Source organism: Desmodus rotundus, chromosome X (assembly GCF_022682495.2).
Source record: "Desmodus rotundus isolate HL8 chromosome X, HLdesRot8A.1, whole genome shotgun sequence".
Taxonomy (NCBI): domain Eukaryota; kingdom Metazoa; phylum Chordata; class Mammalia; order Chiroptera; family Phyllostomidae; genus Desmodus; species Desmodus rotundus.
The window spans coordinates 63,703,271-63,719,383 of NC_071400.1; the positions used below are offsets into that span (position 1 = coordinate 63,703,271).

At 39.1% G+C, this 16,113-nt stretch overlaps 1 protein-coding gene and 1 pseudogene across 6 annotated transcripts in view; one reads left to right on the forward strand and one right to left on the reverse strand.

Annotated features, from left to right (window-relative positions):
* Positions 1-16,113, forward strand: part of FAM120C (family with sequence similarity 120 member C) — a 233,795-nt gene that overhangs the window by 175,146 nt on the left and 42,536 nt on the right. For 5 of the 6 annotated variants that reach the window (XM_053916879.2, XM_053916876.2, XM_053916877.2 and 2 more), the window contains 3 exons: positions 5,126-5,254; positions 15,311-15,413; positions 15,981-16,057. In XM_053916879.2, coding sequence (XP_053772854.1) covers positions 5,126-5,254; positions 15,311-15,413; positions 15,981-16,057 — 309 coding nt within the window. The remainder of the gene's footprint in view (positions 1-5,125; positions 5,255-15,310; positions 15,414-15,980; positions 16,058-16,113) is intronic. The other variant, XR_008425969.2, reaches the window with a different exon arrangement.
* LOC112308222 (DNA repair nuclease/redox regulator APEX1-like) lies at positions 7,424-11,464 on the reverse strand (annotated as a pseudogene).

The following is a 16,113-nucleotide window of genomic DNA, read 5'->3' on the forward strand; positions in this document are numbered from 1 at the left end:
CATTTGCTCAGTGAGGCCTTTCTTGACCACCCAATTTAAAATTTTGTGCAGGTGCACACACATGCACTCACTAGCATTCCTTAGCCCCTTTTCTGCTTAGATTTTATCCATACACTTAATCTACATCAAGCATACTATATGTTTTACTTATTTATTCTGTTTGATTCCCTTCACCCTATCCCAACACACCTACACCAGCTCCCATAAGGGCAGTGGTTTATGTTTATTTTGTCTGTACCCCTGGTGCCTAGAACAGTGCCTGGCACAAAATAGGCAGTAAATATTTGTTGAAGGAATGAAACAGCCTTTTGCCTAGACCTTTCACATAAAAAGCCTTTAAGAAGTTGATACCCTTTGGCTCAGTAATTGCCATTTTAGGAAGCTTGTAATTAAATAATTGGAAAGTGGGCAAAAAAATCATTCCTGTATTTTATCATGGCATTAAAAAAACTTTATTTAAAAATTTTTCAAGCGTCACAAAAGTAGAGAAGATAATATAATTGTATAGTGAGCTATCATTGAAATATCTTCCAGCTGCAATAGTTATCAAGATGTGGCCATACTTGCTGGGGTTATTTTGCGGCTGTTGCTAATCTATTTTATTTTATTTTAATTATATTTTCATTATTCTATTACAGTTGTCCTGATTTTTCCCCCTTTACTCCCCTCCACCCAGCATCCCCCACTCCATCAGGCAGTCCTCCCACCATTGTTCATGTCCATGGGTCATGTGTATAAGTTTTTGGCTGCTCCATTTCCTATACTGTACTTTACATCCCCATGGCTATTCTGTAACTACCTATTTGTACCTCTCAATCCCCTCAGCTCTTCACCCATTTCCCCACACCCCCTCCCATCTGGCAACCTTCCAGTAATTAAATTGTTTTCTCTTGCTCTTAACAGTCTCTCTTTATCTTTAACCTTTGGCGTTTTAATAATGATGTATCTTGGAGTGGGCCTCTTTGCATCTATCATAATTGGGGTTATCTGTGCTTCCTGGACTTGCATGTCTATTCCCTTCACCAAATTAGGGGAGTTTTCTTTTGCTGTTTTTTCAGATAGATTTACAATTTCTTGCTCTTTCTCTTCTCCTTCTGGCACCCCTGTGATGTGAATGTTGAAATGATTGTAGTTGTCCCAGAGGCTGCTTACTCTGTCTTTGTTTTTGTTTTGTTTTGGGTTGGTTTTTTTTTGGGGGGGAGGATTCTTTTTTCTTCTTGTGGTTCTGATTGGTTGTTTTTTGCTTCCTTATGTTCCACAACATCGATTTGATTCTTGGTTTCATCCACTCTACTGTTGTTTTCCTTGTAAGTTGTTCTTTATTTCAATTAGTGTCTCCTTCATTTCTAACTAGATCTTTTTTATGCTATTAAGGTCCTCACTAAGTTCCTTGAGCATCCTTATAACCAGTGTTTTGAACTCTGCATCTGATAGATTACATATCTCCGTTTTGCTTAGTTCTTTTTCTAGAGTTTTGATCTGTCCTTTCATTTGGGCCATGTTTCCTTGTCTCCTCATTTTGGCAGCTTTCCTGTATTTGTTTGTATGTACAGGTAGAGCTGCTATGATTCCCTGTCTTGGTAAGTGTGGCCTAATGTAGTAGGTGTCCTGTAGAGTCCAGTGGCACAGCCTCCCCATCACCCAAGCTGGGTACCCGAGTTGCGCCCTTCATTTGGGCTGAGTACATCCCCCTCTTGTAGTTGAGCCTTGGTTTCAGTTGGCAGATCAATGGAAGGGACTTATCCAAGCCAGTCAGCTGCAGGGACTGGCTGTGACCACCGACCACCAACCTCCGCCCTCTGAGGTGGATCAGCTGTTCAGGGGCAGGGAGGTGGTGCTCTGATGCGGTCTGTAGCTGTCCACTGGGTGCTCTGGCCCTGGGGTTTCCCAGGTGGTGCAGGACAAGGTCAGCCCCCACCTGTGTTTTGTGCAGGGCCACCATGCATGAGCTATAAAGCAATCTGAGATGGCTGTTACCTATGCTGGGCTTGGAGATTCCCAGGTGAAACCAAGCTATGACTCTAATCTGGCTGTGCTAGGGCTCACTGAAGCCAGCTGTTGCTTGTTTGATAGGATTTAGGAGCCAAGACTAGCCATTCATATGGAAAAGCAGCTTGAGAGGGCCCATAATGTGTGGATTCGGGCCTCTGTGGATCTACAAGGTGGGTCACACAGTGTTTGCCAGGTTGATGGAGTCTGAGATAACGGCACTAACCTACCTGCTCTGTGCCGGGAGGGCTCAACAAAGGGATAATGTTCTCTGCTCACTCTGCAGCCAGGCACCATGGTCTCTCCTTGTATACCACTGGTGCCCTTCAGGCTGCCAACCCGGTTCTGGGACTCAGAGGGTGTGAGTCTGAGTAGGTGAGTCCTTGTGTGGGTTGTTTAAGAGGAACTGCTTAGGGCTCCAGAGGCCTCCTCCACCGACTCAATCTCTGCTGGTTTTCAGAGCCAGAAGTTATGAGAACTTATCTTCTTGACACTGGAACCCTGGTCTGGGGGGCCTGGTATGGGTCTGGGACTCCTTGCTCCCAAGATATCCACCCCGAATTTTTATCCACGTGGATGTGGGGCCAGCCCATTCTGCATCTGCGCCCCTTCCTACCAGTCTGGATGGCTGTGGTTTCTTTAATTCCATAGTTGTCAAACTTCCATTCAACTCGATTTTTGATGTTCCTGAGTGATGGTTGTTCTATATTTTAGTTGTAATTTTTAAAGTATTTTTGTTGATTATGCTATTACATTTTTCCCAATTTTTCCCCCTTTATCCTCCCTTCACTCTGCACCCCCCAACCCTCCAGCATTCCCCCGCACTTAGTTCATGTCCATGGGTTGTAAATATAAGTTCTTTGAGTTCTCTGTTTCCTATACCATTTTTGACCTCTCCCTGTATATTTTATGCCTACTAATTATGCTTTTTCTTCCCTGCACCTTTTCCCCCCTATTCCTCCCTTCCCCCTCCCCACTGAAATCCATCTGTGTGATGTCCATTTCTCTGATTCTGTTCCTGTTGGAGTTGTTTGCTTAATTTTTGTTTTTGTTATTTTTCTTTTCTTTTAGGTTCATTTGTTGATACTTGTGTTTGTTGTCATTTTATTTGTTCATATTTTTTATTTTCTTTTTCTTAGATAAGTCCCTTTAACATTTCATATCATAAGGGCTTGGTGATGATGAACTCCTTTAACTTGCCCTTATTGGGGAAGCACTTTACCTACCCTTCCATTCTAAATGATAGCTTTGCTGGATACAGTAATCTTGGATGTAGGTCCTTGCCTTTCATGACTTTGAATACTTCTTTCCAGCCCCTTCTTGCCTGCAAGGTTTCTTTAGAGAAATCAGCTGATGGTCTTGTGGAAACTCCTTTGTAGGTAACTGTCTCCTTTTCTCTTGCTGCTTTTAAGATTCTCTCTTTATCTTTAATCTTCAATAACTTAATGATGATGTGCCTTGGTGTGTTCCCCTTGGGGTCCAATTTCTTTGGGGCTCTCTGGGCTTCCCGGACTTCTTGGAAGTCTATTTCATTTGCCAGATTGGGGAAGTTTTCCTTCATTATTTGTTCAAATAAGTTTTCAATTTCTTGCTGTTGTTCTCCTGGCACCCCTATAATTCGGATATGGAACATTTCAGGTTGTCCGAGAGGTTCCTAAGACTCTTCACTTTTTTGAATTCTTGTTTCTTCATTCTGTTCTGGTTGGATGTTTATTTCTTCCTTTTGTTCCAAATCGCTGATTTGAGTCCTGGTTTCCTTCCTGTCACTGTTGGTTCCCTGAATATTTTCTTTACTTCACTTTGGGTATCTTTCATTTGTTCTTTCATTTTTCGACCAAGCTCAATCAGTTCTGTGAGCACTTTGATTACCAGGGCTTTAAATTCTCCATCAGATAGGTTGGCAATCTCCTCACTGCTTAGCTCTCCTTCTGAGGTTTTGGTCTGTTCTTTCATTTGGGCCATATTTCTTTGTCTGGGTGTACCTGATAAGTCGTAAGGGGGCGGGGGCTTAGGTATTCACCAGGGCAGGGTAACCCTCCTTGCTGCACTGTGGTGCTACCCATGGGGGAAGGGCCAGAGAGGGAACAATGCAGCTCACCTGCTTGGCTGTAGCCCCACTTTCCAGCAAACTCTTCTGTGAGACTGGGAGTTTCTCCCACCTCGGCAACCCCTGCCGTAGTCCACAGTCACCTCTGAGTCTCAGTTTCGCCTTCAGCCGGCTCCTCCCGTGGGGTCCACTGCCTCACTGTGGTTTTTCTTAGCCAGACCCACCCACACAGTCTGCTGTCTCCCCTCGGGTTCTTTTTGGTCTGGTTGTTCTGTTTGATTTTTTCTTTAATTCCTTGGTTGTTGGACTTCCATGCGGTTTGATTTTCTGGCGCCTCTGGTTGTTTATTGATTTTTAGATTGGTTGTTATCCATCTTTTGGTTGTGCGAGGAATGAAGGGTTTCTACCTACGCCTCCATCTTGGGTGGAACTTCTGTATTTTAGTTGTAATTTTGATGTGGTTGTGTGAAGAGGTGAGCCATGGCTGCCTACATAGCCATCATGACTAGAAGCCTCTCTCATTAATGTATTTTAAAATAAATTCCATACCTCAAGTCACTTCACTCCCACATTCTTCGATATGCACCTCTAAAATCAATAGGCATTTTCATACATCATCATAATGCCATTATTACTCCTGACAAATTAATGATAATTTCTTGTTGTCATCTTAATATCCTTCCCATTTTTGGATTTTCCTCATTGTCTCAAAAAAGCCCTTTTTGTGGTTTGTTCAAATCTGGATCCAAATATGGTCCACATATTACAATATTATCTTTAATGGCAAAAAATTGGAAGCAGGCAAAGTGTTACATGAAAGAAAACTGATTAATTATGGCAGTGTCATAAATCTGTGTTTATTTCTCTAGTAGGATTATGGATAATATGACTTTACCTTTCTTTAACACTTTTCAATCTTTTCTGAGTATTCTGTACTGAGAATTAGGATGAAAACTATTTTTAAAGAAAAAAATTTTAACTGTCAGTGGATTTACTGAATTTGAATTCTGTATCTCACTCTGACCTCACCCTTTTTCTTAATGAACCATGTCTGATGCCATTGTTCCTTGCTTATATTAACTTTTCTAGGTCCGAGCTCATCAGCTGGTTCTTCCTCCTTGTGATGTGGTGATCAAGGCTGTTTCTGAGTACGTTAGTTCCATCAAAGACCCCTCTAACCTGGATGTGGTTGGGAAGGATGTTTTCAAACAGTCTCAGGTGAGTTACCCTCCCCCTTCCTAAGAGTAGCCAGTTTTTGTACCTTCACCAGTACCACCAGCAAGCAGATGTGATCTTTCCTGTGTTGGCTACCTTCTCTCCTAGCTGCGTGTCTTCTATGTGCATACAGACCAGAGCCCTAGAGTTCCCTTACAAAAACATTACTAGGACTAGATTGGAAGAGTTTTTTACCTTTTTCCTGTTGATTATCAAACTTCTGCAAGTTCATTCTAGAAAATTAAGAAAATTTTAAAAATCCTCTTAAAATCTCATTACCCAGAAACAACTTTCTATATTATCATTGGCATATATCTTTCTATTCTTTTTTCTGTTTCAATGTATATTTTAATATAAAGGAGATCTTGCTTATTGGAGAATATTGGGTAATGAAAAAGACTACTTAAAGTAAGTTCACATAAAACAAGAATCAACCCTGGCTGGTGTAGCTCAGTGGATTGAGCGTGGGCCTGTGAGCCAAATGGTCTCCAGTTCGATTCCCAATCAGGGCACATGCCTGGGTTGCGGGTCAGGTCCCCGGTAGGGGGTGCGCAAGAGGCAACCGCACATTGATGTTTCTCTCCCTCTCTTTCTCCCTCTTTTCCCCTCTCTCTAAAAATAAATAAATAAAATCTTTAAAAAACCAAGAATCAATATTTCATTGTTCATAGTGAAAAAAGAGCTTGACTAAGATTTCATTTTGTGAAACTAAAAGGAGAATAAGTTACTTTTATTTTTAATGATTTAATTTATACTTGCACTCTGGGTTTTTTAGTTTTATTTTCTAAGTTAACATAGAGCAAAAGTGACTTTTGTATATATGTGTATACAGTTCTATGAATTTTTAACACATGTATAGGTTTATGTAATCACCATCACACTTAGGATCAGAACAGTTGAACCACTCCAAAATCTCTCATGCTATCCCTTTGTAATCACACCCAAATGTATCCCTAACTCCTGGCAACTACCAGTGTATTCTCTGTCACTATAGTTATATCTTTTAGAGAATAACATACTACTGGAATCATGCAGTATGTAATCTTTGAGAATGGCATTTTTTATTCAACATACTGTCTTTCAGAGTCTTCTGAGTAGTTGCATGTTGCATCCATCAATAATTTACTCATTTTTATTGCCAAGTAGTATACATTGTGTGGGTATACCACCGTTTGTTTATCCATAGATGATATTTGAGATATTTCCAATTTTTAGTCAGGCTGCTGTAAACATTTGTGTATAGGTTTTTAAAATTTTTTTGATTTTATTTACTTTTATGGAGAAGGGAAGGGAGGGAGAAAGAGATGGAGAGAAACATCAAACGGTTGCCTCTTGCATACCCCCAACTGAGGACCTGGCCCACAACCCAGGCATGACAGGGAATTGAACTGCCAACCCTTTGGTTTGCTGGACGACCCCTAACCCACTGAGCCACACCATTCAGGGCGTTATACATTTTTGTATGCATATAAGATTTCATTTCCCTAGTGTAAATAGCTAGGAGTGGGATTTTTTGGTCACATGGTAAGTGTATGTTTGACATTATAAGACCCTGCCAAACCATTTTCCAGAGTGGTTGTTCCATTTCTCATCAACACTTATTATTGTTAGCATTTTTCTAGCTATCCTAATAGGTGTGTTGTGGTAACCCATCATAATTTTAATTTGCATTTCTCAAATGACTAATGCTGAACAATTTTTTCTTGTGTTTACTTGCTGTGTATGTGTCTTTGGTGAATGGCCTGGTCTGTTTGTTAGTAATCTTTTGCCCATTTTTTAATTGTATTGTTTGTTTAGTTACTGTTGAGTTTTGAGAGTTCTTTATATGTTCTGCATACAAATCTCTTGTTAGATATCTGGTTTGCAGATATTTTCTCCCAGTCTGTAGTATGTCTTTACATTCTTTTTTTTGAATCTATGGTTCATTATCTTCACATGGACAGTTCAAAGGAGGTTCTCAGTAGCTTTTGTTTTGAAGAACAAAACCCACACACAAAAAAAAACAGAACCTTGGGCTTAAAGGAAACCCATCTGTCACTAGAAGTCTGGTTGAAGGATTCATATTTTTAGAAGGAAAATACAGTACAGAATTCTCTAGAGAGCATAGCAGTTTCACAATAAAGCTAGTTTGGACAGCTTATTTCCCAGGCTTAAAGTGATTCGGGGGAGGTATCACAGTGCTAGCTATAGGGTGATGATCCAGTGGTCACTGCCCAGGGCATTGGAAAGGATCTTGCTGTCACACAATGCAGGTAACAGAGAGTGAGACACCAAAAAGTAATCAAGATGCCAACCAACATTTTTGAATTGAACATTCATCATGTAGGTCCAGAAGGCATAGGCATCACTCATGTCGGGGTAGAGGTGCCGGGAACTGTCAGCTAGTGGCACAATGTGCAGCAGTTCCCCAAAGTTTCGCCACTCTTTTGGAATGAAGTCAGCATTCTTTTTGTTTCCCTTGGGGTTTTGAAGGTCAGTTTCTTCATGTTCCTATACTGCACAAGGAGCATGCGGGAAGTCGCGCCCTTCAGGAACTTGAGAAAGACTTCATCCCGGCGTTGCTGGTACTCTACATGCACCAGACCTTGGCCTGCACTAGGTACACAGGCTGTTACCAGCACAAATGTATCAAATCTAGCCAGTGCCATGGGAGACTTTGAGAGGGCATTGGCGGAAGATTAGGCCCACACCACTGCACCCTTCCTTGTCTGAAGGACTGGGCCAGTACTGATGGGATAGTCCAGGCAGCTCTTGAAGTTCCTGCAGGCACAGGATATCTGGGGTTTCTTCCTTTATCCTATCTAAACCTTGCTTCTTAATCCGATCTCGAAGCCCATCCACATTCCAGGAGCGGATCTTGAGTGTGCCTGTTTGGCTACTGGGTGAGGTTTTCTGATCGAGGGGTGGGTCCTCATGCAGGACTGGCCCCTCTCCTGCTCCTTCTTTTTTATTTTTCTTTGCTCCTAACACCAACTTACTCTTCTTTTTGTTTAATCCTCACCTGAGGACATGTTCACTAATTTTTAGAGAGAGGGAGAGAGGGAGAGAAAGAAACATCGATGTGAGAGAGAAACCCATAGGTTGCGTCCTATACATGCCCCGACCAGGGATAGAACCCGCCACTTAGGTATGTGTTTTGACCGGGAATCAAACCTGCAACCTTTCGGTGCATGGGATGATGCTCCAACCAACTGAACCACCCAGCCAGGCCCAACTTACTCTTCTTGACCTTTGGCTCAGCCTTGGGCTCTTCCCTGTCTTCTGGCACCACTCCCTTTTTCCCACTCTTCAGCATCACTGTAACAAATGCCCTCCTGTGTCACGTTGCCCAGTGAAGCAGCATTTTTATGTTGCCCGATCAAGACCTTGCCAGGCTCCTCCTTACCTGAGCACAAAGAATGGAGCATCTGTCTGTACATTGTTTTAACAATATCTTTTGCAAAACAAAAGTTTTACATTTTTATCAGTCTTTATCTTTTATGGATCATGCTTTGGGTTCATGTCTAAGCACTCTTTGTATAACAGCAGGCATGACAAATTCTCCTGTTTTCTTCTTAAAATTATATAGTTTTACATTTAGAACAAATCATGTGTTTTGAGTTTATTTTTGTATAAACTGTGAGGTGTTTTGTTTTGTTTTTGCATGTGGCTGTTTAATTGTTTCAACACATTTTGTTGAAGAGACTGTCCTTTCTCCATTGAATTGCCTTTGTCAAAAATCAGTTGTCCGTATTTGTGTGGAACTATTTCTGGACTCTATTCTATTCAGTTAACCTATGTGTCTATCCCTTTACAAATAGCACATCGTCTTGAAAACTGTAGCTTTATGGTAGTTCTTAAAATTGGGAGATGAGTCCTCCAATTTTATTCTTTTTTTTTTTTTTTTCAAGATTACTTTGGCTATTCTAGTTTCTTTGCCTTTCCATATAAATTTAGAAAAATCTTGTCTATATCTACAAAAATATCCTGCTGGGATTTTAATAGGAATTCCTTTAAATATATAGATGAATTTGGAGAATCTTCAAATCCATGAGCACATTATGCCTCTGTATTTACTTAGGCCGTCCTTGATTTCTTTCATCAGAGCTCTACAGTTTTAGTCCTGTGCATGTCTTTTTTATATTTATACTTTAATATTTGAGGCCCCTATTGTAAAGGATATTGTTTTTTTCATTTTGATTTCTAATTGTCCATTGCTAAATATAGAAATACGATTTTTGTCTCTTTACCTTGTATCGAGATATTTAGAGAGGCAACCTTTCTAAACTCACTAGGAGTTTTTTGGTAGATTTCTTGGTATTTTCTGTGTACGTGATTATGTTGTCTGTAAGTAGGGACAGTTTTATTACTTTCTTTTCCAGCCCGTATGCTTCTTTTTTCTTTACTTACTGCACTATCTGGAATTTTCAAATGACCCTTGTCTTGTTCCTGATCTGTGGGGAAAGGATTCAGTTAGCGTTAAGTATGATGTTAGCTATAGGTTTTGTAGATGCACATTATCAGGTTGAGGAGGTTCTCCTCTATTGGTAGTTTACTGAGAGTTTTTATTATGAATGGGTGTATTTTGTCAAATGAATTTTCTGCATCTATTGATAGGATTATGTGGTTTTTCTTCTTTAGTCCATTAATTTTTTTAAGAACATTCCTCCATTTTTTATTTTTTAAAAGATTTTATTTATTCATTTTTAGAGGGGAAGGGAGGGAGATAGGGAGAGAAACATCAATGTGTGGTTGCCTCTCACACGCACCCCCTAGTGGGGACTTGGCCCACAACCCAGGCATGTGCCCTGACTGGGAATTGAACCAGTGACCCCTTGCTTCGCAGGCCAGCACTCAATCCACTGAGCCACACCAGCCAGGGCAGTCCATTAATTTTTGAATATTGAGCCATCCTTACATTTACAGGATGTGGTCATAGTATATTATTCCTTTTTCCTATTTCTGGATTTGAATTCCTAGTATTTTATTGAGTATTTTGCACTTATTTTATGAGGGATATTGGTCTGTATTTTTTTATACTGTCTTGGTATAGTTTTGATATGTTGGACACAAAAATGAGTTGTCAAGTGTTCTTTCCTCTTCTGTTTTTGGGTGGAGAGTATGTAGAATTGGTGTTGTTTGTTCTTTAATTGTTCAGTAGAATTTTCAAGTGACATGTCTGGTTTATATTTCTTTGAATTTATCTTCTTTAGAGTTTGATGAGCTTCTTGAATTTCTAAGTTTGTCATTCACTGAATTTGAGAAGTTTTCAGCTATTCATTTTTTTAAAGATTTTATTTATTCATTCTTAGAAAGAGGGGAAGGGAGGGAGGAAGAGAAGGAGAGAGAAACATCAATGTGTGAGAGAAACATCATTGTTGCCTCTTGCCCATGCCTACACTACGTACTGGGCCCAGGCGTTTACCCTGACCTGGAATCAAACTGGCAATCTTTTGCTTTGTGGGACAATGCCCAACCAATTGAACCTATACCAGCCAGGGCTCAGCTACTATTTCTTTAAATAGATTTTCTGTTCCACATTCTCCTTTCCTTCCATGTCTACAGTAGCTCCAATATTAGACCTTTTGGTATCATCCCATAGATTCTTGAGGCACTGTGTTTTTTTTTAATTATTTTCTCTCCATTTTAAAATTTTGGTTATTTAAGTTCTAAAATTTCCATTTGATTCTTCTTTTTGTTTCTTTGATGAGACTTTCTTTTTGTTTCAAAAGTGTTCCTTTTACTTTCAAGCATTTTTATGAAGCTACTTTAAAGTCATTGCCAGATTTCAACATGTGTGTTATCACATGTTGAAATTATCAACATTGTCAGATAATTTCGACATGTATGTAATTTCAGCATTGTTATCTATTAATTGGATTTTTTATGCAGTTTAAGATTTTCCTGGTTTTGCCTAGGCCAAGTAATTTTGGATTGGATCTTGGACATTTTAAGTATTCTGCTACGATATTCTCAGTCTTGTTTCAATATAATGGGGAATGTTGATAGTTTTGTATTAGGAGGCAATCAACCCGCTTAGATTCAGGTCACAAGTTCTCACCATCCTTCTGTGGGTTGGTTTCAATGTCAGTGCAAGTTTCAAAGCCTTTGCAAACCTATTTGGATTGGTCCTATGAGTATGCCACCTAGTGAGCAGTTTGAGACTTGCGTTGTGGATTATCTCTTCAGTTCTCAGCGTCTGTGGTCTGCTGTTTAGTGTCCGATCCATATGTGTGCTGGTCCCTCTGCATGCTCTCTTCAGTACTTCACAGTTCATTGGAACAACCTTTTCCAGTGTCTGGGGACAAGTGTCAGGAGAACAGAGAGAAAAAGCATTGAAGGCTCACAGTACCTATTCAGACTACTGCTTCTAGGATTGCAGAGGAGGGTTCCTGTCATTCAGTTTTAGTTTTCTGCTACGTTCCTTTTGCCACTGCTGCCAGTACAAGTTTGCTTTGGGCTGGCACACATGAGAACAGTAAAAAGAAAAAGAAAATGGCATGTTTCCATATACATTCTTGAATTTTTGGAGACACCTTTCCCACTTTTCAAGCCAGAACTAGACTAGGGTTTTTCCTGGAGCTCTCTCTGTCCACACTAATAGATGCTTCCAGATTTCGGGCTGCATTGTGTCCCTACCAGGGGATAGTAGAGGTAAAAGAAATGTGCTAAGTTCCTCCTTGATTCAGCGGTACTTTGAATTCCAGTCTTCTTCCCCAATCTTCCTGCTACTGTTTACTTTTCGGAGTCCTAAATAGTTGCCCCTGGTTTTTATAACTACCTTTAGTGGGAACAAAGTAGAGTATGCTGTCTCTGTTTTACCCAGGACAGAAATCCGTCCATAGATTTCTTTAAATGAATAAAGAATGAAATTAGTGTTTGGTTTTGGAGGCATAAGTTTTCCAAACAAAATTTTGTTATATCCACTACTTCACATTTAACCTTGTAACATAATCATAAAGAGGGTTGATTTTTTTTGATAAAATATATACTTGAGCTTTATTTTCCCAGAGGGCATACATTCTTTTGATATTCAAATAATTTTCCCTTCAAGTACCTTTCCTGCCATCAGCTTTCATAATTCTCTCTTCTACCCTTCCACCGTTATTGAACACTAAGTGCACCAGATCTTCATTGTTGGTGACTTCCAGCGTGATGGGAGCAGCACTCCATTATGTTCCTCGACCTTAGGAAATCCTGACTTTTATGACAGATTTGCTTATTCACTTTGTTGCTTTGCATTTTACTTTCAGCTGTCTGCATCAGACAATTAAGAAGAGACACACCCACAAAGAAAGAAATGGACATGTTTGGTAGAGATAAATGCTAGTGTTAAGTAGAAGATGTAGTTTAGATGGAGAATAAATTTTCCTTCCAAATTAAAAAAAAAATTTTAAAGATTTTATTTATTTTTAGAGACAGGGCAAGGTAAGGAGAAAGAGAGGAAGAGAAGCATCAGTGTGTGGTAGCCTCTTACGCACCCCCTACTGGGGACCTGGCCCACAACCCAGGCATGTGACCTGCCTGGGAATCAAACTGGCAAGCCTTTGGTTCTCAGGCTGGTACTCAATCCACTGAGCCACACCAGCCAGGACAGATTATGACTATTAATAACAAGGATTCCCTTTTTAATATTAAAAAAACCCAAATATTAAAATAGAGACTTTGCTCCTAATTGCATCCTAAATTGTTTACAGTATTTCCTTGTTTCCTTTATATGTGTATTTTTATGTGGTGAGGTAGTCATCTCAGTATAAAAATTTTTTTTAAGATTTTATTTAATTTTAGATGGGAAGGGAGGGAGAAAGGGAGAGAAACATCACTGTGTGGTTGTCTCTTGCATGCCCCCTACTGGGGATCTGGCCTGCAACCCAGGCATGTGCCCTGACTAGGAATTGAACCAGCCACCCTTTGCTTTGCAAGCCGGCACTCAGTCCACTGAGCCGCACCAGCCAGGCAGGGCTCAGTGTAAATTTTTAACCTGCGTTTTTTTTTTTTACTTAATATTATGTCTTAGCCAGTTTGCATTGTTGGTATATCATTTTCATAAGTATCACCTTTGTGGATTAATAAAAAGGTAGGGCTTTATTAAATACAATCACCTATCAAATACTAAGTGAACCTCTATAGCCAAGGCCCCATGCTAGACACTAGGATATAAATGTGAATAAGTCATTCTTTGTCCTCATAGAACTGGAGGTTAAATTGGGAGACAGAAGCAAATAAATAAGCAAAACAAAGAAAAAATATAAGAAAGATTTCATAGAAAGGGAAGGTTTCATATAAATTGTGCCCCTTGAAGGAAGAATAAGTGTCTGTGAGTACACAGAACAAACTGAATGGTATGTTAAGGGAAGTATACACAATCTGTATTTCAGGGGATTGTGTCATAAACCTGTTCTCAGTGACAATGAATAGTTTATAAGACATCGTTATTACAAAAAGCAGGTTAAAACACATGTGATATGGTTCCATTCATGTGAACAAAACATATTGATATACATACAGCAAAAGTTATGACAGGACATATACCAAAATGGTAACAGTGGTCGCTTCTGGGGAGGGGAATGGGTACAGAGGTAAAGATATTAGGGAAGACTCTGTATAGCTTGCATCTTGTAGGAGATTGTTTTCAATTATTATATATATTGTTGAGTATTCTAATAAAATAATAATGAATACATAAATGATGAAACCTTGATACAATGGAATCATGTAGGTATTCTCTGAGTCCGTAATTTGCAAACATTGTTTAGCCATGGAATGCTTTTTTCCAAACAATTATATTAAGTCCAAATATTTTAGAAAGCAGAATGATATTCAAGGGCATTTTTAAATTACATTAGAAAAAGTTTGATAAGGAAAAGTCCTTTCTCAGTCAGCCCCATCTCCACAGAAGTAAACAGCATTTTTACTAATATTGCTCTAGATTAGTTTTGCTTCTACTCGAACTTGATGTGCACTGTTTTGTGTCTGTCTTTCACTCAATATGTCTTTGAGATTTATCCATATTATTTCACATATCAGCACACTTTGCTTTTTTATTACTATATAGTGTTCCATTGTATGAATATACCACAGTTTATCCATTCTTCTGTTGATAATGCATTTGAGTTCTTTCCAGCTTAGGGCTATAGTGAATAAAGCTGCTGTTAGCATCCTTGTTCATATCTTTTGGTGGACAAATGTGCTAATTTCTCCTTAGTAAATTACTGAGGAGTAGGATTACTGTGCCATGTGGTAAATATACTTTTAATTTTATAAGAAACTGCCAAACTGTTTTTCAAACTGTACCAATATATATCTACCAGCAACTTACTGGAATTCCAGTTACTCCATATCCTTACCAGTGCTTGATACTTGTAATCTTTAATTTTAGCCCTTCTGTGAATACATAGTGATGTCACATTGTGGTTTTGTATACGTTTAAGTGCTGTTGGTTTGAATGTTCATACCTTTTGAACCAGTAATTTCACTTTTAGGAAATCTTCCTAAGGACACACTCTGAAATCCAGAAAATCTTATATGATATGTTCTTTGCTGCATATCTTATCAAAGCCAAATGTGAGAAAGAACCTAAATGTCAGGTATTAGAGAAGTAGTTACATAACTTATGATATATTTATAATGATAAAATATGCAGCCATGGAAAATTATCTTATAACATAATAAAAGCAGGGTACAGCATTGTAATAGAGTAAGGTATTAACTATAGAAAAATATGTGTATTAAAATAGTCCAGCTATATATTTCAACAAAAAAAGTTTATTTTAAAAACTATTGGAAGGAGGAAACACATCAGAATGACTTTGGGCGGTGGTACTAGGTAACTTTACCCCTATCCTTATGTATTTTTCTAATGATCATATTTTTAAACTTAACTAAAAGAATTTTCCAGATTTTATGTTCTGTAATGCTTTCTCTTTATCTAATCTTTCTTGCAACATGAAAAATTGCTCTCTTGGGTTTCTTTAAATATTTGATTTCTGCTACTGTTTTGACTCTCAAATTATAAATTGCATGAAAAAAGATACTCTCGTGTTGTTTCTTCTTCTGAACATCTCATGTTGCAACATCCAGTCCAGGACGGAAGATAAAATAGAGCGATTCAAGAAAGCAGTTGAGTACTATTCAGTCACAACCAAACTCCCTTCGCTGCCAGTGGGTTCCTCCTCCTTTCTAGGTAAGGCTTCCATCTGACCCAGAGCTGCTCTGTCCATAGAGAAACTGAGGTAGTCCCTCAGAAACTCCTGGACCAGAGTAGAATCACCTGCTTGTATTGCAACCTCCTAGAAGTCATTCCTGTTTGATAGACATTCTCCTTTTGATTTCTATGTAATAAGAGAGGTTACATAAGACAGGGCCCCAATTTCTCAAATTTTTAGGTGGGGTCTCATGCCATTTCCTTAGCTTGGGCTTCTTCTGGTGCTAATCTCCACTGTGGCCTAGCATATGTAAAATAGAGCTATCTGTGGTGTCAGGCCTGAGTTTGGATTCCACCTGTGCTGTTTGCTAGCTGTGTGATCTTGACAAGTCACATTTGTATGAAAGGTGGCTCATGATACCTATTTACAGGGTTGTTATCAGACGAAAAATAATTTATGTAAGATTCCTGGCATGATGCATAATAGCTGTTCCAATAAATCGTTATTTATTATTAATAATTTTTCAGGTGACATGAGGTTAGCAGAATGTGACGTGCTAGAATGATTAGGATTGACTAAAATATCACCCTTTCTCTTGGCTTCAGATTTTCCTAATAATCGGATTGTAAATCCTCCTCTTCCACGAAGTCAAATGTGCACTATTTCTGCTGGGAAGCCAATGGTAAGTATCTTTTAAGAGGTCTGAGACCATTTGTTAGCATTAGACACAGGTGGCTT